Source organism: Balearica regulorum, chromosome 11, assembly GCF_011004875.1.
Source record: "Balearica regulorum gibbericeps isolate bBalReg1 chromosome 11, bBalReg1.pri, whole genome shotgun sequence".
Classification (NCBI taxonomy): domain Eukaryota; kingdom Metazoa; phylum Chordata; class Aves; order Gruiformes; family Gruidae; genus Balearica; species Balearica regulorum.
Window position 1 is genome coordinate 11,017,421 of NC_046194.1, and position 23,683 is coordinate 11,041,103.

The following is a 23,683-nucleotide window of genomic DNA, read 5'->3' on the forward strand; positions in this document are numbered from 1 at the left end:
AGGGTAAAGTGTCCCGGGCAGCGGGGGGGCGCCGGGGGGCTGAGGGCGGTGCTGAGGGTAATGATGAAGGTAGCCGGGGGGGGGGGGGGGGGGGGGGGGGGGGGGGGGAAGTCACGTGACCTCGACCCGGCGCAGCGCCTCCGCCAGGGGGCGCCGCATGCATCTCGGGCCACCCCGTCCATCTTCGACACTTTCCGCCTCTGCTCGGCGCAGGTTCGGTCCCTCCGCGGCAGCGCTCGGAACTCTTCGTCCTTCCTCGGCCGGGCTTCGGGTCGCTCCGGCTCCTCTCGGCCGCGCCCGTCACAGCAGCTCGTCGTTCGGGCTTCTCCGGCTGCGCTCGGGGGGCCCCGGCGCAGTGCGCAGGCGCGGGCGGCCCCGGCCGTTCTTGTTGTGGCCTGGTCGGCTCTGCTCGTCGGCCGGCTCGGGATGGCGGCCTTTGGTGTTCTCAGCTATGAGCACCGTCCGCTTAAGCGCCCGCGCCTCGGTCCGCCCGACGTCTACCCGCAGGACCCCAAGCAGAAGGAGGTGCTGGGGGGACCTGGGGTGCTGGGGGGACCTGGAGTGCGGGGCCGCCGTGCCGGGGCTGGCCGTGAGGAGGCCCCGAGGAGGCCTGGGAGTCCCCGGGGGCGTTGGGGTGTGGGTAGGGAGCCCTGCGTCCCCGCGGTGGCTGGGTATGAGGGGCCCGTCCCGCTGAACTCCCGGCAAGTGGGTGGGGGGCCTGGCCGAGGGACTCGCGGTTCCTGTGTCCTAGCACTCGCCTGGGGCGTTGCCTGGCAGTGAGGGCCTGGGGGACGCCGGCTGGGACAGGCCGGGCCTTTGCCTTGCCCTGTCCCTGTGCTGTCAGAGTCGCCGTGCTGGGGACAGGGGCTGCCGGTATTTGGCATGAAGTGAGCCTTGCCGGGCCCTGCTGATTGTCCTTGCCCTGCAGGATGAGCTGACTGCCCTGAACGTCAAGCAAGGCTTCAATAACCAGCCAGCAGTCTCTGGGGATGAGCACGGCAGTGCCAAAAATGTCAATTTCAACCCAGCAAAGGTGAGAGCGATCAGGATGTTGTGGGGGTTTGGGAGGGCCTGGTGTCTGTATGGGCAGGCTGCTGGGTCCTGGACAGTCCTGGGTCTCATTCCTTCCCCATGTCTGGAACCAGGAGACCCTTCCCTTTATGGTGGGTATTTTAGTAGGTAACTGTTTGTCCCTGTAGAGTCAAAGTTTTGTATTCTTTTGGAACTGTGCTGTACCTCTGAGAGAGCAGGTTCTTGTCTTGCTTTGTATATCTTGGGGGCAGGTCTGTATCTGCAGTCTCTGTTAAACCAGCATCTAGAACTCCTTAAATTCTGCAATTGAAGCAGAAGACTGGGATACAAGAAGCAGGGAAGCTTACTGGTTTGGTTATATTATGGCCATGGTAGAAGAGAAGTAAGATTTCTTGAAACATCTGGCAATTTAAATATGGGAGTTGTATAAAAGGCTTCAACTCCGTTTTTCCAATCTCTAAAATTAAGATGTTAACTTCCAGACCTCCCGACAAGAGGACTAGTGATGATCTGGGATGGAAGGCAATCTTTAAGCACAGTATATTTGTTTTCTTTGGTTGACATCTGTTGAAGAAGCCTTCTGTCTGGTTTAACAAGTATTTATAAAGAGTTGTGTCTGTCTCAACTGGAGTCCCTGCTTGGTTACTGTATGAATTCTCTAGAAGAGTTACTCTTTGCAAGTATAACAAAGGAAATTATTAGCAGGTTTTTTGTGTTTCAAAAGCTGATACTATTAAAACTTCTGATAGGAATGAGAAATGAGATTTTAAGCACATAGAATAGATCTTTGACCTGTGAAATGTAATTCATCCTTTTTTTCTTTGTTTCCAGATCAGTTCAAATTTTAGCAGTATTATTGCAGAAAAGCTGCGGTGTAATACGCTGCCTGACACGGGAAGACGGAAGCCCCAGGTGAATCAGAAGGATAACTTCTGGCTGGTGACAGCACGTTCTCAGAGTGCCATAAACAACTGGTTCACAGATCTGGCTGGAACTAAGCCCCTCACTCATCTTGCTAAGAAGGTATGTTACAGGAGAGGCTGCCTGGCAGGGCAGAACATTTCATCTATGATTGTTTCTGAAGTGTTTGTATAGTAGAAGGTTTCTACTATTTGGAGAAGTTTCTTCTGTCTACATCTCTTGAAGGTTTCAGCTTAAAGAGCATATCCAGGATTTGCAGTCGTCCCCGCTCAAAGAACTGGTCTCTCATCTGTTGTTTGCCATTTGGCTTGTATGATATGTCTCATGTTTTAAGGTACAGATGTTTTTCAGAAGAGCTGGCACTGTTGCCTTTAGTCTGTTGTTTAGATTAGGATCATTCCTATTGTGGAGGGTTTTTCAAGTTCTCAAAAGTCATAGTGAGAATTACTGGAAATAATCAGCTGAGTTACTGAGTTACCTCCCAGACTTCTGATGCAGTGACATGTTTCTGGTTTTAAGCTGAGAAGAGTATGTGTATTACAGCTTGGTCTCAGCCAGGCTAGAGTATTTCTGTGCCCTGGGGTCTAGGGCTAGATATTTCCCTGGTAGCATTGAATTTGTAGAGTATGAAAGAAGAAAGAAGGATCTTTTACTCTGCCATTTTATTGTGCCTGATAGCAAGGTGGGCCTCTATCAGGGTGGGCCTATAAATAAGGAATTTGGGAATCTAGTATGCATTGTGGAAAAATATAACTCCCAGTTGCAAAATGGTGGCAAAGCATATAGTTTAGAAGCTGGAATTTGTCTGATCCTTGGTGTTCTGAGTCGATCTTGGGGGAAAATAATCGGATTTTCCCAGAGTCTGTGTGTCTATAAATTTAGTGCTTGTGTCCTTCTTTGCATGTTGGCTGTCTGTTTCCTTAGGTCATTGTGAAAGCTTGAACCTTTCAAGGCCTTCCCCAGTTTCCTACAACGGGTTCCATCAGTTCCATGAACTTAGACATGAAAGCAGACACTGTTAGCCTCTGTTTTTGAGGCATCAGAGAATAATTGGGAAGAATGTAAGAAACATTGCAAGTAAGCGATTGAACTGTCAGTAGTTCAGGGGCTTTGAGGTACCCACGAAATGGACCTATTCTCTGTGAATTTGTCTCATTCCTCTGTGAACACGTGCATACTTTTGCTCTCTGTAGTATCTTGTGGAAATGAGCCGCACAGCTGTGCTTTTTCCTGTGATGTGTTAATGCTTCCTGGTTTATAGATCTGCACTCTGATTTCACTGGTATCCTCCCATGTTGTATCTTGAATTTTGAATCTTGGATTAATTAATTCCTTCCTGCTATGGTACTCTTTCCTGTTTCTTGCAGTCTTCTCTTGGCTACTCATGATATTATGAGGCTTTTGTAACCACTCTGTTTTGTTTATAAAATGAAGAGGCCTATCTTCAGTCTGTATAGTAGATACTCTGTGTTTCTGACTCAGTCCTTAGTCTGTACCTTTTGCAGTTGTTTATATCCTCTCTAGAGAATATCCTCAAAGCTGTTTGCAGGATTTAGGGTGTGGATTTACAGTGAAATAATTGTGTTTTCTGTCTACTTTCAGTTTGTTTTGTTTCTGTTTATACTGAAATGCTTCTCTGGTACTGTTGCTTTCCAACCGGAGTGAATTCTTGCAGGAAGTTTTTTGTGATACAGAGCAACACAGTACCTTTTTCACAGTTTGCAGTGCCTACAGTGTGTGTAGCTACTTTGGAATAGTTCCCATCTAAGTCCATGGTTGCAATTCTTCCTCTCAATTCTGTTACAGGTGCCCATCTTTAGCAAGAAGGAAGAGGTCTTTGGTTATTTGGCGAAATACACCGTTCCAGTAATGAGAGCAGCCTGGCTCATCAAAATGACTTGTGCTTATTATGCTGCCATCACAGAAACCAAGGTGAAAAAGCGTCATGTCATTGATCCCTTCATTGGTAAGCACTTTGTGGGGAGCACTGCTTTTGTCTGTCCCAGATGGTTCCTTCTCAGCCTGATCTTGAATGGTAAGAGGTAGCCTGGAAATCCTTACAAACTTGTTTTCTGCTGATAAGTCCTAGTGCTTTGACATGCATAACTGTCTAAAACAACACAGCCCACCTATGAGACTACACTGTTGAAAAATAAGTCTTAGCAGCCACAAATACTTCCTGAGAGCCTACCTCGTCTTTCTCCTCATTAAGTTCTACTGTGCTCCTCTGCTATATAACCTGTGTTTTCCTTACCCTACAAGGGCTGTAAATGTTATAATTTAGTGATGATTGATTAGCTTCTTCTGAAGCAAGTAAGTACGTTTCTTAGAGAATTCAGGTATGTTAATCCTTGTTTGCATTACTAATTTCATTAAGCTTTACTGGATCTCATATCTAACATCCTTTGCATCCTGGCCTGCTCCAGATTACTGCAGTCTAGGAGAGCTCTCCTAGCTGTTTTCTGGCTTTTATGGCTGTGACCTGACCACAGTCTTTTGAAAGGCAGTATTAGCAGCTGAAGCCCATGGATTTTTTTTCTTCTTGTTTATCTTTGGTATAAAAATTACACAGGCTTCTTAGCTCTATTTCTGGAGGTTGATTGGTTTGTTAGATACATTCATTCCATTTGCTTTCCTGTTCCTTTGGGTGTTTGTCCTACTGCTGACCCTATAAGTGTTGTTTGTTTCACGTTCTTGCATGTTTTGCCTTGAGTTTTGCCATCTGCATTGCCCCAGAGGAGTATAATCATGCTGTCGCTTTGTGTATTGAGTTTCTCTTATACAGTTAGGTTTTAGTGATGTGGTGGGTTGACCCTGGCTGGAGGCCAGGTGCCCACCAGAGCTGCTCTATCACTCCCTCCCTTAACTAGACAGGGGAGAAAAGGTGTAACGAAAGACTTGTGGGTCAAGATAATGACAGGGAGAGATCACTCGCCAATTATCGTCACGGGCAAAACAGACTGAACGTAGAGAAAAATTCATCTAATTTATTATCAAGCAAAACAGAGTAGAGCAATGAGAAATAAACCCAAATCTTAAAACACCTCCCCCCACCCCTCCCTTCTTCCTGGGCTTAACCTCACTCCCAGTTTCTACCTCCTCCCCCCTCAGCAGCACAGGGGGACAGGGAATGGGGGTTGTGGTCAGTTGATCACACATTGTTTCTGCCACTCCTTACTCCTCAGGGGGAGGACTCCTCACACTCTTCCCCCGCTCCAGCGTGGGGTCCGTCTCACAGGAGGCAGTCCTCCACCAACTTCTCCAGCGTGGGTCTCTCCCACGGGGTGCAGACCTTCAGGAACAGACTGCATCAGCGTGGGCTCCTCTCTCCACGGGTCCACAGGTCCTGCCAGGAGCCTGCTCCGGCGTGGGCTCCTCTCTCCACGGGTCCACAGGTCCTGCCAGGAGCCTGCTCCGGCGTGGGCTCCTCTCTCCACGGGTCCACAGGTCCTGCCAGGAGCCTGCTCCGGCGTGGGCTCCTCTCTCCACGGGTCCACAGGTCCTGCCAGGAGCCTGCTCCGGCGTGGGCTCCTCTCTCCACGGGTCCACAGGTCCTGCCAGGAGCCTGCTCCGGCACAGGCTTCCCACAGGGTCACAGCCTCCTTCAGGTGCCTCCACCTGCTCCGGCGTGGGGTCCTCCGTGGGCTGCAGATGGAATCTTTACACCCCCTCATCCTTCCTCCATGGGCTGCGGGGGGACAGGCTGCCTCCCCATGGTCTTCACCACAGGCTGCAGGGGGATCTCTGGACCGGTGCCTGCAGCACCTCCTCCCCCTCCTTCTGCACTGACCTTGGTGTCTGCAGAGTTTCTCGCATCTTTTCACTCCTCTCTCTGGCTGCAAAAGTTCTCACTATGTTGCTTTTTTCCCTTCTTAAATATGTTATCACAGAGGCGCTACCACTGTTGCTGATGGGCTCAGCCTTGGCCAGCGGCGGGTCTGTCTTGGAGCCGGCTGGCATTGGCTCTATCAGACACAGGGGAAGCTTCTAGCAGCTTCTCACAGAAGCCACCCCTGTAGCCTCCCCCCTGCTACCGAAACCTTGCCACACAAACCCAATACAAGTGAAAACAATTATTTTAAAAAAACTGTTGATCATGGCTTTACACCAATATCTGAAAAAGATTAAGAATAAATTCGGACTTGAAGTGTTTCCAGTGTTTCTGCTGTCTGTCAGATTATTGAGGATGCTAAAACAGGCTTGCCTAACACTGCTCCCCACTGTAAAGCGTCTTCTCTCTGTCTGCTGATTCTCAACTACTGCAGTTGAGGAATCTTTATTGCCATCTTTTCTTGCACAAAGTAACCCTGCCCCCCAAACACAGAAGTTTTTCTCCTTTTTCCCTGTTTCTGTGGATGCCTCTTCCTCCCTCCCTACCACTCCCAGGCCACAAGCAAAGCTAGTGTTGTGGCACTTACTTTTCTTTCTTTGTCTTTCTGTCCTTTTCAAATGACAGGAACTTTGTTGGGTTTCCATCTGCACACCAGCCTGTTCTTTTTCTGCTTCTGTTTACCAAGGCACTCATTGCTAACCTATTTCCTCTTCTCCAGAATGGACGCAGATCATCACCAAGTACCTGTCAGAGCAGCTGCAGAAAATTGCGGAGTTCTATAGACAGCTCCCAGGGCAAGGCTGTGGTTCACCGTCTGGGCCAATGCCCCAAGAGGTGGAACAAGCTTTGAAGCAGTGGGACTACAATGAGAAACTAGCTATGTTCATGTTCCAGGTGAGGGCTTGGAGGGGGCTGCTGGGTGGGTGTGTAGCAGAGGAGGGGTAAGGGAAGTGGAAGCAAAGTGATTTATTTTTGCAGAATATCCCCTTACTGTGAATAGACTGTTAGGGCTGGATGTAGTTTTGAGCTCAGTAGTAGAACAGGGGTAGTACAGAACTGTGCAAACTTATTTCCACTGTTAGAAAGCAAGCTGTTGCTCTGCCTTTCCTTGGAGGATGCTGCTTCAGCTTTTGTCCATTTGCTTTGCCTTTATCTGTGTGCAGGATGGCATGCTGGACCGGCATGAATTTCTGACGTGGGTCCTTGAGTGCTTTGAGAAGATACGGTCAGGAGAAGATGAGTTTCTGAAAATGCTCCTGCCCCTGCTGCTACGGGTGAGAAACATGTACTCAGTTTGCTTTAGGAGGGCACTGACTTCTGCTGTTGTCAGTCCCCTTCCTATCACCTAAGTGGTAACAAGCTGGTTTGCACCAAGAACACTAGAGTGTCGCTCTGAGCATGCTTCTTAGCTCATGCAAGGATACATTTTTCTTCCTGCTCTCTTCTGCTCCTTTCTCCTTTACACAGGGATTACTTGTTAATCCCTACCCATGTCATAGCTGTGATAGTTGGACTCATTGTGCACCACTACATGGAAACTGCTTTTCTTTTTTTTTTCTGTTGCAACAGATTATAGGCAGACCTTTGAAGCTCTGGGATGGCTGGTTGTGGGTACATTTTGATACATGAAGCATTGCCATAGAACATTTAAAGGGTTTTTCTGATGCTTAGTAGCCAGTGGGTGATCAATGATGCTAAGGAGCATTCTGTAAAAAGGGACTGTCTCTACAATGCGGTGCCACACAGTATACTACTTCTAGAGGGTGAAGCATTTCTCTTGTGTTGCTTCTAACAAGGACGTTTCCCCCCTCTCTCTTCCTTACAGTACTCTGGAGAGTTTGTGCAGTCTGCATACCTGTCCAGACGTCTGGCCTACTTCTGCACCCGCAGGCTTGCTATGCAGCTGGATGGTGCTGGTGGGCACCCACCCCACATCCTATCTGCTCAGACAGGGAACACTCTTCCTTCAACTCCCACCCCTCAGCCAGCTGCAGGGAATCCTCCTCCCAGCCCTTTCAGCGACTTACTGCTGTGCCCTCAGCATCGGCCAGTGGTATACGGACTCAGCTGCATCCTCCAGGTAGGTTTGCGTAGTGGTTGGTGAAAGGGGGGTCAACAGGGACAGTTTATATTGTATGCCATCACAGAAAAGTCATTGCAGTCTGAGTCAGCAACTTCCTGAATACAGAAATATCAAATCATGATTGTCAAAGGGTAGGTCTTTGCGGATGTGTTACAGAGCTTTCGTACCAAACGTTAGTGCTGTAGCAGTGTCCTTGACTGACTTGCATAAGAAAAATTGGTTGGAGTAGAGCCTTTTGCTCTAATCACAGATGCTTCAGGTGACTGGGAAAGCTTTACAGAAGAGGGGATGAGAAAGAAAGCATTATTTAATTTTGTGTATGTCAGTAACAGGTTGTCATCTAGGAAAGGAAATTATGCCAGAAGCGAAAGAGTGCTTTGCAATTTTGTGAGTTCTTAAAAACAAACAACCTCTCATCAGAACCATCCATCCTCCAAACAAAAAAAACCCCAAAACCCAACCACAAACCAAATAACCAGCACACACAAAACCCAATCCATCCTGCTTCTTTATGGAAGGACTTCATTGGTTTAGGCAAACCACTCTCCTCAGGAGTGGCAGCAGGCTATGAAAAAGAATGACTCTAAACTCATAATCTTTATACTTGGAATTGATTAAGCCTTGCCTTGCAGTAAAAGGGCAAGGTTGCTGAAGCCTTATTGATAGACGTTTGAAGGGCAAATGCTGTTGTGTCACTGTGGGACTCAATGCCTACTGTCCTTGTGTCAGATGGAGATAGGTGAGTTCTGCGTGTATGCTCACAGTTGGTTTTCTCCTTCAAGTGGAGAGTGACTAAGTCAGGTGGGTCCCAGCAGAAGGAGTGGAGATTGCCCCTTCTAGGGAAGGAAAGGAGCATGTTAAAGCAGAGGAGATTCCAGAGAGTGCAGAATGGAGCAGGAGGTGGAGAGGAAGAGAGCTCAGAGCTTGGAAACCTGCAGCTCAGCAGAGAAACTTGGTATCAGGGAGCTCTGACAGGATCAAGAAGCAGCCAGCCAGCTCTCAGAGTAGAAAGAAAATTCCTAGAGTACAGTTGGCCAGAAGTAAGGATTTCTCTGCAAGATTTAGAGGGCAATGTGGGGGTTACTTATAACCCCTTTGTATTCCTATTAAGTGTTATGTGGTCACTTTCAGTTAAAAAAAAGATTTCTTTTTCTAGTTTCTGTGCAATAAAACATGTCTTTAAATATAAAAATCCTTTGTTTGGGGAGCTTGCTTTAGGGAAAATATATGAGCATATATGCCTCAAAGATTGGTTAATGATGGTCTGATCTTTTTTTACTATGTCTCAGAAGAGCTGTTCTGATTTGATAGAAGAGCTGTTCTGATTTGATAGAAGAGCTGTTCTGATTTGATAGAAGAGCTGTTCTGATTTGATAGAAGAGCTGTTCTGATTTGATAGAAGAGCTGTTCTGATTTGATAGAAGAGCTGTTCTGATTTGCAGATAGATAAGGCTAAGGCAGAATAAGATCTAGTGGTTGGAAGTTGGAGCTGGGTAAAGTCAGACTCGAAGCAGATGCATTTCTAACTGTACATAATTAACCTTTGCTCAAATGTTCTCAAGATATGATGGATTCTTTGGTTTGAGTGTTTAAAATAGCCTTGGTTGTCCATCTTAACGTCTGGCTCCTTGTGAGCCAGAATCTGCGGGGATGTATCCTAGGAATTGTTCAGTGAAGTTTTGTCTGTGTTTGTGTGGATGGCTGTACAAGATCATAAAAGGATGAAAACACATATATAATGGTATTGTTGTTATAATAATTACTGGAATCATACTTGCAATTACTAAATAATGTAGTATAATGAGTTTGGGTCTATTGACTCATTTCTTCTCAGGCTTTATTCTTGATGAGGGCTGTAAGTCACTAATGTAAATGCTGCTACTTGACCACGAGGGTTGGATTGTGCATTGACAGTGTGAGTTGTAGAAAATGAGTTCTGTTTAGAAGCATCAGGGAGCTCTGCAGCAACACATTGCTGCTTTTGGGTAATGTGGAGCTCTGGTCTTGGTTTCTGAAGCATATCTAGGGGCAAGAAACTCAGTACAGCAAAAATACTGGTTTACTCCTTTCTACTCTAGTATGGTCTTTAGCCCAAAGACACTTTCAGAGCTTAGAACAAAAGAAAAACCCAAGTAGTAAATATCTATACAAGATTGTGAATGCCTGGGAAGTAGGATAAAGGAGTGGTTATTTCTGTAGAAAGTAATCTAACTTCATTGTTTTTACCTTGATTTGCTCAATCATACTGACTTTTCTATATGTTGCAGAGTATAATTTTGTGTTGTCCAAGTGCTCTTGTGTGGCATTACTCATTGACTGATAGCAGGATAAAGACTGGCTCTCCATTGGACCACCTGCCTATAGCCCCATCCAACTTGCCTATGCCAGGAGGAAATTCAGCCTTTACACAGCAGGTGAGCAGCCTTCATAAAAGGGACCTCTTGTTGTCCAGGATAATAGCTGTATCTTAGCTCTTTCAGGATTTTCTTTTTGTGTTGTGTGATAAGGAGAGCTGGAGGTGCTGTCTCACTCCTAAGGAGTTAACTGCTCCCATTCCGCTATAAGCAAAACAGTGATGTCCTTGGAAGACAGGCAAAATCTAACCTTGAGTAGAACTACTGTCGTGCTCTTTGTTTTCTGATAATTTTGTACACAGAACTTCTGAGGCATCCTTTTGTATGTTTACGTAAGTCCATTGCTTTTAGGTTCGGGCAAAGCTTCGTGAAATTGAGCAGCAGATAAAGGAACGTGGCCAGGCTGTGGAGGTTCGCTGGTCCTTTGACAAGTGTCAGGAAACCACAGCAGGTAACTTGCTGGAGGTTAAAGTTTCTCTCCCCCTGTTCCCTTTGCTACCCTGAGAAACTTTCTGTCTGGCTATTTTCTTTGATTTTTCCTATTTGCTGCTGGTGGTGTTTACTGTCAGCAGTGAAGAAAACCTAATGGCTCATTTTCTTGGCAGTGCAAAATCTTACATGGGTCCATTTTCCCGGGTGTAGGGGGAGTTTCTGTTATTGGAAGCTGGAAATGTGTATAAGAGAACTACACTCTTATATGTGTCATATTCTGTTGCTTTCTGTTAACATCTGCTGTTGGCCAACGTGAAGATACTAAGCTAGGTGGACCCTTGCCTGACTGACTGGTACAGTTTTCCTTAGGCAGTCTCCTGAGGAATGAGTTCACAGAAACTTTTGCTCCAGAGTCTGTCGTACCTGTTGCCAAATATGCATTTCTCTTCTCTTTTAGGTTTCACTATTGGCCGTGTCTTGCACACTTTAGAAGTTCTGGACAGTCACAGCTTTGAAAGATCTGACTTCAGCAACTCTTTGGATTCCTTGTATAACAGGATATTTGGGCTTGGTCCAACCAAAGACAGTCATGAGGTGCCTTGGGACTTTGCTTGCTGGGCCCTGGGCTTGGATGTGGCTATGTTCTAGTGTATATTCCACAGATACTGTCCTGTGTCTGCAGAGAGCTGATTAGGTGGTGGCCTTTGGCCAAGAGATGTGATCTTTTAAAAGGATTTCGTGCAGCCTTAAGTTAGGGAGGTACTAAAATGAGAATGGAGGGATCTGTGCTCTAGAAAGTCTATGCTAACAAATACACGTAAGCTTGAGAGAATCCACACAGCTAACTGAGGAGAGTCTCCTCATGGAAGGCATCAGTCTGGACAGCAGATTGATGATAAAGACATGTTACGTGTCTGAGAGAAGTAAATGCTAGCCTTGTCAAATTCTGGGCTGGCAGCTACTTCCTGGGAGGCTGAGAGCTCATGATTGAAGTTCCTCTTAGCCTAGGAGGTTACATATTTATGATGTGTAGCACCATAGTGGAACCAATACTGTGTTGGTTCCTGGAAGTGAGCTGCAGGACTGGTAGTTTGCGTACTTTGTATAATGCTGTTGAGAAGCTGTGTTTCGCTCTGTGCTAAGATTAGCAGTCTATAAATGTGCTGCTGGAAGAGAGATGATTTTCTGAAGAAAAGCAGCCTGGAGATTTGTGAAGAGCTGTGGATCACCTCATGTTGCAAAGTGGAGTCAAAGCAGGAGGGCTTTAGTTTGACGTGTTCTCCATGTTTGGAAGAGAGGAATGTAGTGGTCTTCAGGCTGTTTTCTACTAGAAGGAGACTCACTGTTATATCCAACTTGAGACCTGAGGACTGCTCACTTCTTTTGTTTGGCTCAGGTTGTCACTGTAGTGCTTACATCTCAACAGATCTCCCCAGACGATGATGCAGTGGTGGCCTTGCTGTGCGAGTGGGCTGTCAGCTATAAACGCTCTGGACGCCACAGGGCTATGGTTGTGGCCAAACTCCTGGAGAAGCGTCAAGCGGAGATAGAGGCTGAGGTAAGTCCTTATTCCTGGAAGGCTAGCAGCGGTGAAGGAGAACAGAGGATACCTAACTATGATTATTTAACTATTACACTGAAAGGTAAAGGCTGATAAGCACAATGTGTCTTAACACTGGTGCTGTTAATTATGGCATTTGCTCCATCTAACCCAAAGTAGGTCATAAATGAGCCTGTGGGATGGTATGTATCCCATTCCTTGGATACGTTTGAAGACAAGTGATTGCAGTGTGGAACTACTGGCATACTTGGAGACCGTGAAGTAGCTTACAGAAACCTGTGTGGTGACTTTCTTATAAGTGCAGGATAGGAAAATTCTCTTGAGGATTCTTTTTTGAGTTTTATGGATAGTGAGTTTCTCCTCTGTGACAGTGGTCGGTTCTTTGTTTCTACAGAGATGTGGGGACTCTGAAGTTGTGGATGAGAAGGGCTCCATCTCCTCAGGCTCGCTCTCAGCAGCCAGTGCTCCTGTCTTTCAGGATGTCCTTATGCAGTTCCTTGACACTCAAGCTCCTATGCTAAGTACATAATAAGAACTTGTGGTCTCCTAGTTTCTGGCTTTCTCTCTCCTGCAAACTTTGAATTTGTGTGCTATTCGCCTGCGTGTAGATCTTGGATGTACCTAAATTCTCTCTCTGGCTTCCTTGTGATCTAGAGCATACCTTGGGGAGGGAGGGAAAGCAGCCTGGAGGGTAAGATGATAGAAAGATAATGGAGAAGCACTGCTGTTAACAGAACATTGGCCAAGAATAAATGAGTGTAGCCTAATTAGGAAATAATTCAGGCTGAGAACTAGAGGGAGGCTTCTAACTAGTAAGTGACAAAGCTTTGGAATAGTCTCTCAGTGGAAGTACTTCAAACAGATTAAAGGGGGACAGGATACAAGTCTGAATGATACAGGCAACTGTTTGTACACACAGGAATGGCACTTCCAGGCTCAAGTCCTGTGCCTCTGGTCTGAGAGACTAACTGGAGAGCTTCTGACTTAATTGCCACCTCTTGAAACTGGGCTTTCTGCTTTTAGTCCCTGCTGTAATCTCAGAACTTTGTATCAGTCACTTCCTATGTTGAGATCTCTGGAAATGCTTTCTCTAGCCCTAGGTTAGGTGGCTGATGTTGCTCAGAGTGTTGCAGAAGAACTCTTGTAGCCCTGACTGTCCGTGCTGTCCTTTCAGCTGATCCTGGGAAGGAAAATGAGAAGGTGGAATTCTTTAACCTGGTGCTGCTGTTCTGTGAGCTAATCCGACATGATGTCTTTTCTCACAACATCTACATGTGCACGCTCATTTCCCGAGGTGATCTTGCCATGGATTCTCATGGGCCACGCCCACCCTCGCCCTTTGATGACCCTGCTGAGGAGCATGACAGGAAGGAGACGGAAGGAAACAGTGGCATCAAGCTAGAGGTGAGAGCACAAGCACCATGGCCTCCCTCTGTGTGTCCCTGTGTTGTGCTTGCTCGTTCTTACCAGCTTTGCAACCTCCTTGCTATTACCTGCTGGAGAATGTACCAGCGACTCATGCTTTTTGTTCCTCCAACCTAGTTCAGTTTCAAAAGTAGGTGACTATGTTCTAAGTGGCTGGAGAGGGCCTGCAGATTGTGAAGGGGCAGATAGGAAAATCTTGCACTGCTTGGAGCAGTGCAGCATATCATGAGGTGCTGTGTAAGGCCTTTCCATGATATTTGCAGTGTATTAGTCTCCAACCTGCCAGGTACCATGGGTGTGTTGGCATATTGCTGTCACTGTCTGACATGGACATCGAGTGCTGTTGTAAACAATTACTCTCCTGTTCTCTGCTGCATCACTGAGATGTAAAGCTGCTGTGCCTGTTCCCAGGACACAGGTCTTTCTGAGCCCATGGACATTGACCACAACTCCAGCATGCTCTTTGATGACATGGAGAAGACAGACTTTTCGGTATGTTCCTGGATTTTCTATCTGCTACTCAGTAAATAGGTAAACACGTAGTGGGACCAGGGACAGCATGTGCCTTGCTTTTGTGTGAGTACTCCCTCTCTACTGTAGAGCCAGTATGCTGGAAGTGGCTGGGTTGTAAGGCAGCTGACGCTGTAAAAAGGTCCATATAACCTGTTTATGCAGGTTGGGGTCTATCAGAGCAGGGTGAGTCCCAGTCATTCCTGGGATCTCTTACACTCTGGCCACTGCCAGCCCAGTGTTTGGGCAGGGTAGGAAGTGGGCTGCTTGGATGTGGATGGGAAATGGATGACCGCAATAATACCAGGAGATTGGGAGTAACCAGTTATTGTTGACAGGGATTTTCTTGATCACCTGGGAGAGCACACAGGTCTGCTATCGTCATACTATGTGGCCTCCAATACTTCTGCAGTTTCATGGTTCTTCATAATATTTGTGGGCATAGTTCATGGTTGCAGAATGCTTTGAAGCGCTTAGTAATAAAAATAACTTGTGGTCGTTGAAAAATCCCTCAGTACTGACATTTCTTTCAGCCATTTCTGACCTTTGAAGGTACATATTAGACAGGTGTGATGTGCAGAGCTATGTGGCTTTCCCAGGATCCCCACTTGTTCTGTGGAGGTGGTTGTTTCCAAAATCCTAAGTTGTGATTATTTCCTATAGTTTTTAACTCAATATACAATACGGACCAGAAGCAGAAATGGGAATAGTGTCGTAGCACATTGCCTTGGTCATTGCCCTGAGAACTGGAACTCTTCCTGTTCCTTTTTAGGCCTGAGCAGATGTACTTTCCTTCAGCAATTTTCACTGTTGCATGACCATGTTCCCTAACTATCTTTTCTTGTTCTTATGTCTCCCTAGATGTTTTCTCCTCCAATGCATTGTGAATCTAAAGCCAGCCCTTCCCCTGAGAAACCAGATCCTGAAAAGGAAGCAAAGCCTTTGCTGAAGGATAAGTCTGTAGAAGGAATGCTAGCATCCCTGTATGACCAGCCTCGGCATATCCAGTATGCAACACACTTTCCTATTCCTCAGGTATGAGACCTGCTTATAACTGCTCCCCTCTTGCTGCCTTGTGCTCCAGTCAAGTGGCTGCTGTGTTTCCCTGTGGTACTGCTGTGAGTGGGTAAGGAGCACTCACGCTTTCCTGCACTGCTGGAGGAGGTTATCTGCTTAAGGTCTCCTTGCTTTACTCCCAGAGCAACTTCTGAGATGAATTTTTCTTTTTCCTTTGAGAGATCAAGATGTGAAACAAGATTAAAAGCTTCATAGTTGCTAATGCAGTTGTCTCTTTTGGTTCCCTAGGAAGAGTCATGCAGTCATGAGTGTAACCAACGGTTGGTAGTTCTTTTTGGAGTTGGAAAACAACGGGATGATGCTCGGCATACGATCAAGAAAATAACCAAAGACATTCTAAAAGTCTTAAACAGAAAGAGCACTGCAGAGACAGGTTAGTAGAGCTTGAGCCACTCCTTTCTGAAGTAGAGTGTCTTTCCAGTTGGCTGGCTCCTTTGTATTGAGTTTCACAATGAAAGGATTTTATATAAATCTCCAGTGCCTGGTAAGCTGTATCAGTTAGACTCTGGAATGGTGCTCTGTTCCCAAACATACTAACCAGCCAGTAAGACGATTGGTTTCCTGCAAACAATATCAGAGGATTAAGTCATATCAGGTTCAGAGTGAGACCCTGGCCAAAACTTTGACTTTTCAAATTTTATTTTTTTTTAGTTCTTGCATTTAGATCCTTGCACAAGAAGCAAAGAGGACTTTGCTTATGTGTATTCAGCAAAGACCTTGTTTAAATGTCATATGCTGTTATGCTTGGGGTACATGCTAAATGCATAGGATGGGAAATTTGGATAGCTGTGTCAAAATCAATAGAAAGCCTCTGACTTCTGTCAGCTGAGAATCTGGCTACAATTTTTTTTCTGTCTTAATGTGATTCCTGAAAGGCGACTTGAAATGTGATAGATGATTCTTTAAAAGATGAGGTGGTCTGGCAAATTTTGAGGCTGAACATCTCCAATCTAGAATATCTGTTCTCCTCAGGGAATCAGTGTACCTTTCAATAGAGAGAAAAAGTATTTTCCCCCTCCAAAGAGTACCTTCACTTGGGATAAACTATATGTTTACCCTACTCTCATTTTCAGGTTAGGAATTTCCTCAGCAGTTTATTGTTTTGAATTCAAGATGGTCCTTAGCCTAAGGTTTGGGACCCAGGCTTTTTGGCTATGCTGCATGGCAAGGGCTGGTCTTGCTGAGGGACTGGCAGGTGCTGATGGCTGATGTCTAGCCCTCCTCTGATGAGGAAGGTACCCTAATACTATTTTCTGATCCTCCCAACTTTGGTAGGTGGAGAGGAAGGCCAGAAGAGGAAAAAGAGCAAGCCAGAAGCATTCCCAACAGCTGAAGATATCTTTGCAAAGTTCCAGCACCTTTCTCACTTTGATCAGCACCAAGTCACATCTCAGGTATGAAACTTTCAAGGCTGCTGTCCTTCTTGGGCCCTGACTGTCACCCTTTGTTACTGAGAACAGCTTCCTGGAGGGAAAGGGAGATGGACCTGTTGAGGGACTTCTGCAAGGGGAGATAATACTGTGTGTCATCTTGCACTTGCAGGTATCTCGCAATGTCTTGGAACAGATCACCAGCTTTGCCTTGGGAATGTCATACCACCTGCCTCTGGTACAGCACGTGCAGTTCATATTTGACTTGATGGAGTATTCACTCAATATCAGTGGTCTTATCGACTTTGCCATCCAGGTAAGTGCAGTGTGCTCAAATGCTTCCTGGGGCAGGGTTCATCAACCTGAAAGGCAGCAGATCTGTGGTGCAATAGTTGGGCTGTTCCTGGGGTCATTGGTGACCTTCTGACCTGTGTCATGGAGGTGATCAGATTAGGTGGTCATTGTCACGCTCCTGCAGCTGTTAGGAATAGATTATGGTAGGTAGTCTTACATGTTCTGAGGATTATTCTTCCAGAAGTTTCAGGGTTGTCTCCAAAGGACCTGCATTACATCTCTCTCCTTGGCTGCAGCAAAGCTTTATTCTGAGTGAGAAGGGGATTGGCTGCCTCTGGCAGCTCCCCAGCCTCATTCCCCTGGAAGGATCCTTGGCACAAGGCAGCGCAGACTGCCTTCTGTATCCTGCTAAAATCCTGTTGCTGTTTCTGCAGCTTGTGCCAGGTGTCTCTTGAAGCCCTGCTATGGTTGCTGACGGATTTGAGGCTGTTAGCCTTAAAAAGGGAGCCGAGCGAGATTTATGCAGGACAGAATTACCGAACAAGCTGCCTGCTACTGTCTCTGATCGTATCCCAGTCGCCCTCTGATACCCAAGCACTGACAGCCCCTTGTACTGTCTGAGTGAGACTTTGTGCCTAAGCATGGGGGGGTACATCTGTAGGCAGAAAGTGCCTGCCAGTCCCTTTTCTGGCAGGTCCTATAGGCTGTGGGTGTGGTGTGCCTGCTCCTTTTCTGACCATACCTTACCCCTGTGGCTGTTGAAGGGTTTTTCTGTCATTGGGTGCAGTTGCTGAATGAACTGAGCGTGGTGGAGGCAGAACTGCTGTTGAAATCCTCTGACCTTGTTGGTAGCTACACCACCAGCTTGTGCCTGTGCATCGTGGCTGTGCTGCGGCACTACCACTCCTGCCTTATATTGAACCAGGACCAGATGGCTCAGGTCTTTGAAGGGTAAGGGAATCTTCCCCTCACCATGTGGAAAGAAGCAATGTATCTTCTGGGGGCTTGTAAGGGGTAGGGATATATCTGTGTCTTTGCTAAAGGGCAGCAACTTTGTGCCTGAGGGTTCAGCTCACAGAACTTGGAGGGTATGGGATATGTTGTCCAGTGAGCACTGTTACTGTTGTGAACTCAGGAAGGTATCTATGTAACAAGGTTTTTCCTTCAGATTTTCTTTTCATGTTGCTGCAGCATTTTTTTGTCTCTATACAGTCTGTGTGGCGTGGTGAAACATGGCATGAACCGCTCAGATGGCTCCTCAGCAGAGCGCTGTATCCTGGCATATCTCTACGACCTCTATACCTCCTGCAGTCACCTCAAAAGTAAATTTGGGGAGCTCTTTAGGTGAGTCTGAGGCAGGTGGGATGCAGTGGGTTCTGACCAGTATAGCACCTTGGCTTAAGCTTTGCTTGTGATCTTGTTTGATGGAATTGTTCCTGAGATCCTCTCAATGGGGAACTGAAGTCTTGGGAGTAATGCCTGTTTTACAGGCAGTAATGACCCAGTGTATAATCTTGACTCTTAGATTGTCAAGTTGATTTTTGTAAATTACTTTCAGTACTCCTCTGCACCTCCACAGGTCTATTCTTACACCACTCCTAGAGAACAGAAGTAGAGATCTCTTCCTACCAAACTCTGATGACTGAACAGTTCATTCTAAAGGTTGTTCCCTGCTTGTACTCAGCTCCCTAATAATCCTTGGACTGCTTCTGAACTGGCTGTTTGGTTCTGGGTTTGTTCCTGTGCTACTTTGCACTCCTTATACTTGTTCTGCCCCTGTTCGCTCTTCAGGTTCTGCTCTACTGATGTTGCCCCCAGGCTCTGGCCTGTGGGCTTACTTTACTCTGTGGCCTTCTGCCCTTTGCAGCTCTTCTCTTGAGAACTGTCCCCCCACTAGCTCACTGTGGAGCTCTTCTCTTGGCAACCCAGAGATGGAGTCCACAGGTTTTCCTATTTTTTTTTGCTCACGTGATCCTGTGAAGGGATAATTCTCCTGACAGTCCTGTTTCCCAGTACAGTGCTTCACTTTGTCTTCTCTCGCAGCCCCTGCTCCCTTTTAGTGTTTCCAGCACAGGTGTGCCACAGAGACATCTAACCTTTAGTGTTACCCCACGCATTGAGGGGCTGTTAGAGTGGCTTGTGCCTTGGTGTCAGCTGGCTAAACTCCTGGCTGCTGTGAGCCTTTGAAGTCTCTCTCTGGACTGAATTGAGAGCAAGAGAGAGTGCTGTGGTCACAGGTGCATTGGAGTTCTTTGAAGAAGTCATCACACATACATAACTGAGAAACCTGATAGTAGTCTGAATTCCCAAACGTCGTTCAGCGAGGCTTTAAAGTAAATGGCCACAGATCATAGAATCATAGAATGGTTTGGGTTGGAAGGGACCTCAAAGATCATCTAGTTCCAACCCCCCTGCTACGGGCAGGGAATAAGATGAAAGGGAATATCCTCTAGCAGGTAAACAATAGGTTAGAGATGAAGACAAGGAGTGGGAAGGAGTTTGTATTTTGAGGGTGATCCCTCCCTGAGGAGTCCCATTGGACTCTGCTTAGTGCTTGTGCTGTTCTGTGCATTGGAAGTTGTATGAGTGGTGATACCAAAACTATTCATAGAACTGTTATCCAGCATATAACAGTAGAAGGTGGCTGCAGATTGTCGTAGGAGGGCACAGTGATGGTGACTGTGCAGGTGATAAGACTAAACTTCATCTGCCAGTTTGTTAAACATAAAATAATGCACATAAGATTGTCCTTGTTCCCTTCCAAACTTTGTGTAGTGATGGATATATACTACTGGTTGGATGAAGGATCTTTGAGTTGTAACAGATACATAATTGAAAATGTCATCATAGTGTTAAGTAGCAGTCAAAAGGCAAATTAAATCATAGGTGTTGTTTGGAAAGGAATGGAGAACAGACCAGAGAGCATCATTGGGTCGCCATTTAAGTCATGGTACAACTGTGCCTTGCAGTTTGGGGCAACAGACTCCAACAAGCATGTAGTAGAGTTAGGCCCAAAGGAAGGTGAGTGGATAGATGACCAGAAATTTGGAATGACTTACTTCTGTGGGTAGGAGATTCAGTTCCTCTTAAGAGGAGGACTGAGGGGGAATGATAGAAGTCTGTAAAGTTCTGGTTGATAAGGAAAATAAACTGAACGTTCAGTATGTCTTACAATACAAGCATGAAAAGGAATGAATAGAGAATGGTAGGTTCAGAACGAAAGAATAAACTTCGTAGTTCTCATAGTTAACACAGAACTCATTCTATGTTGTGAATGTCAAAAATCTACTGGATTCAAAAAGTAGGTGGACAAATTTGCAGGAGGAAAATCTTTTGAGGACAGCATTATCTTTAAGTCTGAAAATCTGTGAGCCCTAAGTTGCAGCAGGGTGGGGATGGATGCTGGAGCAGGATTGCCACGTGCGTGCCTTGCTCTTAAACTCTCATCTGGGTGTCAACTGTTCTGACACCAAGGGCTGAGCTAGGTGTTTCCTTGATCTCACTTGGAATAGCCATTCCCATGCTACGTTCACTGAGCCCACAGGTAACTTCCACGTGCTTCCACAACAAAGAACCAGCTTCACTCTTTTGGGAGAGTCTTTGTTGGTACGTAGTGATCTTGAGTTTCCACATGTTCTTGCCCAAGGAGGAGTTGTCTTGCACAGGATTGCATCTCTTATCAGAGTTCAGTGGAAGTTTAGGTTTTTGTGTTCCTAATCTCTCTTTCCTGTCCTGTTTAGTGACTTCTGCTCCAAGGTGAAGAACACAATCTACTGCAATGTTGAGCCATCTGACTCCAACATGCTGTGGGAACCAGAGTTCATGATTGACACTATTGAAAACCCATCTGCACATAATTTTACATACACCAACCTGGGCAAGAGCCTCAATGAAAACCCAGCCAACCGTTACAGTTTTGTCTGTAATGCACTCATGCATGTATGCGTGGGACACCATGATCCAGACAGGTGAGAGGCAGAACTTTCATGGTTCTGCTGAGATAGTAAAATCTTTAGGTTAGGGTACGAAAGCCAGTAGCTGTTCCTTGGCTGTCTTGGGGTGTGAGGAAGAAGGAGCCAAGGCTGGTGTCCCTTAGAGAATCACTGACCCAATGGCATGCATGAATAGCAAAGTTGACCCTCTGCTTTTTTTCATTATTTATTTAACAGGGTGAACGACATTGCTATCCTGTGTGCTGAGCTAACTGGCTACTGCAAGTCTCTAAGTGCCGAGTGGCTGGGTGTGCTCAAAGCTTTGTGCTGTTCCTCCAATAATGGGACCTGTGGCTTCAATGATCTCCTCTGCAATGTTGATGCAAGTGCAAACATTCAAAAGGGGAAAAGGAATTGAAGCAGGAGTGGAGGGATGCCTTGGGAGAAGGCAGAAATGAACACGGGATGGAGGCTTTGTCTTCTGAGGACAGGGGAAGGGCTTTGAATACCAGGGCTACCTTTTGGTATTTGTTGTAGCCTGGGCTGATCATGGACATTGACCTGGGGTTATGGGCCCTTCTACCCCTCAGCTCCTAGGCAAGCTGAGGAATTACTGACAGAGGGAATGAGGCAGAGGCTATTGTCATCACTGACTGATCTCTCCTCTTTCAGGTCAGTGACTTATCTTTCCATGATTCCTTGGCCACCTTTGTTGCTATTCTCATTGCCCGGCAGTGCTTGCTGCTGGAGGACCTGATTCGCTGTGCTGCTATTCCCTCACTCCTCAATGCTGGTAAGTGCATCCCTGCAGAAAGCTGGTCTTAGTCTCAGTTCTGGCCCAAAGGCCTGTGCTTAAGGTATACTTTGTGAACCCCATAGTTGTGAAACATGCCTCCGATACAACTTTTATAGTATGGTGGTACTTAATTTTTTTGCTTTAGAGAGTTCCTGGCCTTTTGTTTTCTATCAAAAAGTGGTGGTGCTAAGGTTCTTCAGTGTCCTGCTCTCTTGAGTTTGTGTGCAAGCTGAAATAATCATACAGAGATGTTATCAGCCACACTGTCTGACCAGTGTACTCAGCTCTGAACTCCCACTGCTGATATGGTTCAGCTTAGTGTTTCGGCTAGAGCAGCCAGCTGACCGGCTGGGCCTACAGTGCCTGGGTCATTCTGCCTTTACTCTGCTACCAGCCTTCCTAGCTTTGCTCTGGGGATTGCAGCATCCCGACTCTTGACAGGGTAAAGCTGGGACGATGGAGCAAGCAGAATGCAGTACATGTCATTGGGGATAATACTGATGGATTTGCTTATTTGCATATTAATTGCTGCACATGCTCCATATTTGTAAATACACTAAGGCTGTTGCAGCTTCTCAAGTGGCTGCTCCAGGGCAGTGCACTGTGAATAGCTTTTGGATTGCAGGTCAGCTGTCCTAGTGCTTGAAAAAATTTTCAGTTGACTGTTTTCTTTACATAGCCTGCAGTGAACAGGACTCAGAACCAGGAGCACGTCTGACCTGCCGGATTTTACTCCATCTATTTAAGACTCCACAGCTGAACCCATGCCAGCAAGATGGCAGTAAGTGAATCAAAGTAGAGCCTTTCTTTATTGTGCAAGTACTGAGGCTCTTGCATCTCAAGAAAAGAGGTACTGGATACTATGATTAGAGATCTTGACCTTCTTTGAATAAAGCACGTGAAGCCTGATACACTGCTTTCTGCAGAGGACAAAGAACAATATCCTTCCATTTATGTCATTCCATAGTAGCCAAGCATGTTGGGGAGGAGGCCCTTGGAGGAAGGAAACCAGCCAGTAGAGGTGGCCTTGCCGTCACTCAGCCATTAGAGTAGTGATCGCTTCTTTTTTTTTCATGTCTAGAGCTTTGTATAGCCGCTTGGTGCCAGAAGCTGCTATTTTACAGCACTCCCTTTTTGTCTGATGATGGAAACAGTTCAGGAAGCTCTGTTCTTGGTTCCTCACCAGTATCCTGGTAACTCAGATCTCTAAACCCAGCCTGTATTCTAGTTTAAGGGTACTGTTGGAGCTTGGAGTTCATGACACAGGCACTGTTCCCCATTTGGATTTCATGGTTCAGTTCTCACAGCGTGATTGGCACTATGCTTTGCAAAACTTAATTACATTGACCCCATGTTACAGTTGGGAAAAGGCCTATCCTCAGGATTCTCTGAGCTGGATTCTATGATACTGGCTGGCATATAGTTCAGGCAGCTCTGGAGCCTGCACCTGTCTCTCTTGCTGGGTATTGCCCTTCCCTATTGTCCTCCTTTGCAGGCAAACCGATGGTGGGAATCCGCTCTTCCTGTGACCGTCACTTACTGGCAGCTTCCCAGAATCGTATTGTGGATGGAGCAGTCTTTGCAGTGCTGAAGGCTGTCTTTGTTCTTGGTGTGTACCAGTGTTAGACTGAACCTGTAAGAATGGCTTTTAGGGGGGTGGGAGAAAAACACTGTATTGCATGTGTTGGCTGTACAGAAGGCCAGAGGAGATCTGTTTTGGTGGATATGTGATGTGTCTGAAGCACTTTGGCTGTGCCATAAACGTGCTTTGTATCTCTTAGCCACAGAGAGGTCACTGATTGCAGAGAGAGTTTGCAACAGCTCAAGATGTTTTGTGGGTCAGACTTTGAGTTTAAGCATTGATGATGAAGTGACACTTGTGCTTTTCTTGTAGGAGATGCAGAACTGAAAGGCTCTGGCTTTTCCCACCCTGGAGGTGTCGATGATCTCATGGATGATGAGCTGGGCACCAGGAAGTCTGGTAGTCGGGTAGTAACTGTAGAAACAGCTAGCTTGGATATTTATGCCAAGTATGTACTAAGGAGTATATGTCAACAGGTGAGT

At 46.3% G+C, this 23,683-nt stretch overlaps 1 protein-coding gene across 11 annotated transcripts in view; it reads left to right on the forward strand.

Moving 5' to 3' along the window:
* Positions 1 to 343: 343 nt before the first annotated feature.
* Positions 344 to 23,683, forward strand: part of MED12 (mediator complex subunit 12) — a 39,403-nt gene continuing 16,063 nt past the window's right edge. For 4 of the 11 annotated variants that reach the window (XR_012837268.1, XM_075763292.1, XM_075763289.1 and 1 more), the window contains exons 1-26: positions 344 to 525; positions 929 to 1,033; positions 1,864 to 2,055; positions 3,760 to 3,988; positions 6,504 to 6,679; positions 6,949 to 7,059; positions 7,611 to 7,865; positions 10,136 to 10,282; positions 10,574 to 10,673; positions 11,112 to 11,248; positions 12,081 to 12,212; positions 12,610 to 12,736; positions 13,390 to 13,619; positions 14,052 to 14,132; positions 15,012 to 15,185; positions 15,456 to 15,600; positions 16,503 to 16,621; positions 16,770 to 16,913; positions 17,679 to 17,842; positions 18,104 to 18,235; positions 20,632 to 20,859; positions 21,061 to 21,205; positions 21,496 to 21,616; positions 22,299 to 22,400; positions 23,115 to 23,228; positions 23,514 to 23,677. Coding sequence is in view for 9 of the 11 variants with exons in the window: in XM_075763292.1 (XP_075619407.1) it covers positions 427 to 525; positions 929 to 1,033; positions 1,864 to 2,055; positions 3,760 to 3,988; positions 6,504 to 6,679; positions 6,949 to 7,059; positions 7,611 to 7,865; positions 10,136 to 10,282; positions 10,574 to 10,673; positions 11,112 to 11,248; positions 12,081 to 12,212; positions 12,610 to 12,736; positions 13,390 to 13,619; positions 14,052 to 14,132; positions 15,012 to 15,185; positions 15,456 to 15,600; positions 16,503 to 16,621; positions 16,770 to 16,913; positions 17,679 to 17,842; positions 18,104 to 18,235; positions 20,632 to 20,859; positions 21,061 to 21,205; positions 21,496 to 21,616; positions 22,299 to 22,400; positions 23,115 to 23,228; positions 23,514 to 23,677 (3,873 nt within the window). In the remaining 2 variants the exon portion in view is untranslated. The remainder of the gene's footprint in view (positions 526 to 928; positions 1,034 to 1,863; positions 2,056 to 3,759; positions 3,989 to 6,503; positions 6,680 to 6,948; positions 7,060 to 7,610; positions 7,866 to 10,135; positions 10,283 to 10,573; positions 10,674 to 11,111; positions 11,249 to 12,080; positions 12,213 to 12,609; positions 12,737 to 13,389; positions 13,620 to 14,051; positions 14,133 to 15,011; positions 15,186 to 15,455; positions 15,601 to 16,502; positions 16,622 to 16,769; positions 16,914 to 17,678; positions 17,843 to 18,103; positions 18,236 to 20,631; positions 20,860 to 21,060; positions 21,206 to 21,495; positions 21,617 to 22,298; positions 22,401 to 23,114; positions 23,229 to 23,513; positions 23,678 to 23,683) is intronic. The other 7 variants (XM_075763293.1, XM_075763294.1, XM_075763295.1 and 4 more) reach the window with 2 other exon arrangements.